Source organism: Lipotes vexillifer, unplaced genomic scaffold (genome assembly GCF_000442215.2).
Source record: "Lipotes vexillifer unplaced genomic scaffold, Lipotes_vexillifer_v1.1 scaffold1011, whole genome shotgun sequence".
Lineage (NCBI taxonomy): Eukaryota > Metazoa > Chordata > Mammalia > Artiodactyla > Lipotidae > Lipotes > Lipotes vexillifer.
This window is the reverse complement of record NW_006787698.1, coordinates 1,916,723-1,919,531: the sequence shown is the minus strand read 5'-3', so window position 1 is coordinate 1,919,531 and position 2,809 is coordinate 1,916,723. Positions and strand designations below refer to the sequence as shown.

The 2,809-nt window shown below is 49.7% G+C and overlaps 1 protein-coding gene across 1 annotated transcript in view; it reads left to right on the top strand.

Moving 5' to 3' along the window:
- Positions 1-2,809, top strand: part of RANBP3 (RAN binding protein 3) — a 39,087-nt gene that overhangs the window by 19,375 nt on the left and 16,903 nt on the right. Inside the window, exon 8 of the mRNA XM_007460732.1 lies at positions 735-806. Within this exon, the coding sequence (XP_007460794.1) occupies positions 735-806 (72 nt within the window). The remainder of the gene's footprint in view (positions 1-734; positions 807-2,809) is intronic.

Here is a 2,809-nt window from a genome sequence, read left to right as displayed (position 1 = left end):
GAACCGCACTTTGTGCATCGAGAAGGTGCAGCGGAGAAGAGAGGAGGTGGTTTGTGCTGTGAACGTAGGCTAAAGGGGTAGAGGACCAGCAGGCGTTAGCCCTCTCCTCTCGCACGTCACCACCTAGGGGATGCTTAGCGCTCAGCAGTCAGGGGAGTGGAGCCACGAGCAGTCCCACGTTTGGAGGCCTTTGCACTGCACTGTTTCCACTTAGCTAGCTGCCTTCTGTCCGCACAGTTAGATCTTCAGCCCCACTGCGTTGTTGCCTGGCCCACAACCCGGGAAGCAGTTGATTTTGTAAGATCCTAAACAGGTGAGGGGAGGGGGTCTGCAGCCAGCCGAGCCCCGACTGGTGACAAGGAGCAGGGCCTGAGGCTTGGCCCCAGGGGAGACTCGGGACATAGGGTGCGTCCGCTTCCCTCCTGGCTGCTCCCACAGGGACACAAGGACGAGGCAGGTGGCCACAGCAGGCCAGAGTCAACTGCTAGATATCAAACAGATTCAGGCTGTTCCACTGGACACCCACCTTTCTTTTGCTTTAGAAAGAGTCCCAGGGTTTCACTTTTACTGGGAGTTGCCAAAGGCCAGGTTCACAATGCTGACCCCCCTTCCCCAACGGTGGGGCCTGGAGACGACCCCTCAGGTGGGAGAAGTGATCCTGTGCACGTCTGCCCTGCCTACTCACGCTGTTTTTCCTCTTGTTCCCTCCCGTGCCTGCACCTCCTTGTTGACAGTATCAAAAAACAATGTTTTTATGCCATCCACCTTCTGCGAGCCATCTGCAGGCAATTCTGACTCAGAACCAGGTGAGCCTTCGCGTCCCTTTACCTTTCTCGGCTGGTCACTGGGGGTCTCCTGGGATGAAAAGCAAGGTCTTAATTGGGAATGGGTGGTTTGAAGGCAACCTTCTTTTTCAGTTCCTGAATGTTCCCCAACTCTTCACTGCACAGATTTGGAATCTGGTGTGAGGCAGGCTTCATCAGCCCTTAATTTCTCTTTCTACAAGCAGGGCCTGGTTACAAGGAGTTTCAAGTCCTTTTTTAAGAAAAAGAGAGACAAGCAAAAACAAAAAAAAAACTGTAATGAAGTATACTACTCATTTTTCAAAAGTTTACCCAAATAATACATTTGTATCATTAAAAACTCAGAAATACATAGAGTAAAAGAATCCACCTCTCCATTTCCCATGCACTCTGCCATCCCAATGGTAACCACTCTGAAGTTTATGTAATTTTCCAGACCCCTTCTCTGCGTATTAAATTCTCATATGAATTAACATTACTTAGATCTGTTTAGATAAATATATTTAACCAGAGCCTTAAAATTTTAAGGAAAATAGCTTGATGCTTTCTGAAGAATGTGGAGCTTTCCTTTTTTGGTCTCTTACTAGAGAACCAACTCCAAGATTTCCTGAAAGTTTCTCCCACGTGGCTGAAATTCCTCATAAAAGATTTAATGAGCGAGTGTAACCATCTTAATTCTGTAACCCAGCCTGCCTTATATAAATTCATTGCCGACTTCAAAAGCTCTGCGAGATCAGTCATACTCTGGCACAAGGGCACTGTCGAGGGAAGAGGCAAGTTGTTAGAACTTTGAGGGTTGATTTGATGACACTGTTTCAAACAGTTGAATTCATTTTGACTCTAAAGGCAAACTCTTTTGAGCTGACCCCCCTCACGGGGCCTGAAGAGGAGCTTGGTTTGTAGGGGTCCTTGGAAAGACCTGGGCACTGGCCTAGCGAGTCACGTTCTGAACCGTGGGGGCCGTGTCAGCCGTGGTGGGTGATCAGCCACTGAAGCCAGCCCTCGAGCTCTGTTAGGAATCTAGCGCTCGCCCCCCGAGGTCTCTGAGCGACGGCCTCACTCCCGCTTCTTCCCCGAAACCTTTATCCTGCAGCATTGAGAGCAGGGCAGCCCTGAGCAAGGCAGGCGACTCGGACCTGCCTCCGAGGCCTGCCACAGCCCGGCCCCTGGACCCGCTGCCGCGTGCAGCGGTGATAGACTGGCTCAGCCGCTCTGCAGAGTGAACTTCTTATTCTTAGCTCCTTGCCTGCCTGCCTTTTAGTTTTGTTAGCTTTAATTTTTGCGGGAAAAATTGTAACACTTAAGAATGGTAAAGCACTTCTCTGTCCCTCTACCTAGAGACCCCATTCGATTTTCCCAGGGCGTCCCAGTGATGTCCTTCATGGCAAAGGCATCCAGTCCTGGCTCACACATCACGTTTCTGCAACAGTCCCTCGGGCTTGCCTCGGCTTTTATGACCTTTCAGAGCGCAGGCCGGTCGCATTGGAGAAGGCCTTCAACCTGGCTTTCCCGCTGTTTCCTGGTGACTGGACCAACTTACCCTTGGGGGCTAGAACACCACAGAGGTGAAGCTGTGTGCTTCCTCTGCACCGTAGCAGGTGACTCATGGTGTTTACTGTCCTGTTACTTGAATAGGGCGGAGCCCGCCCAGGTTCTCCGCTGAAAAGTCATTTTTCACCCTTTGATTAATATTTTCTGGAGAGATACTTTGAGACTCTGGAAAATCTCATTCCTCTTCTTACTTTTTGCTGCAGTGTTAGCCCCCAGAGATGTTTTCTTGCTGGGAGCAGCTACTACTCCGGTGATGGCCGGGCGGGGATTTTCTGCCTCCTGCCGGCCTGTCCTCCGCCGCTCGCTCGCTCCCGTGTTTACTAGATCCTCATGGATGTTTGCATTCCTGTTTTAGTCAGTGGGTTATAATCTGTTGTTATTAGTGTTCACCTTAACATTCAGATTTTATCTTTACCGTCAGTTTTTTTTTTTTTTTTTTTTTTTTTTTTTTTTTT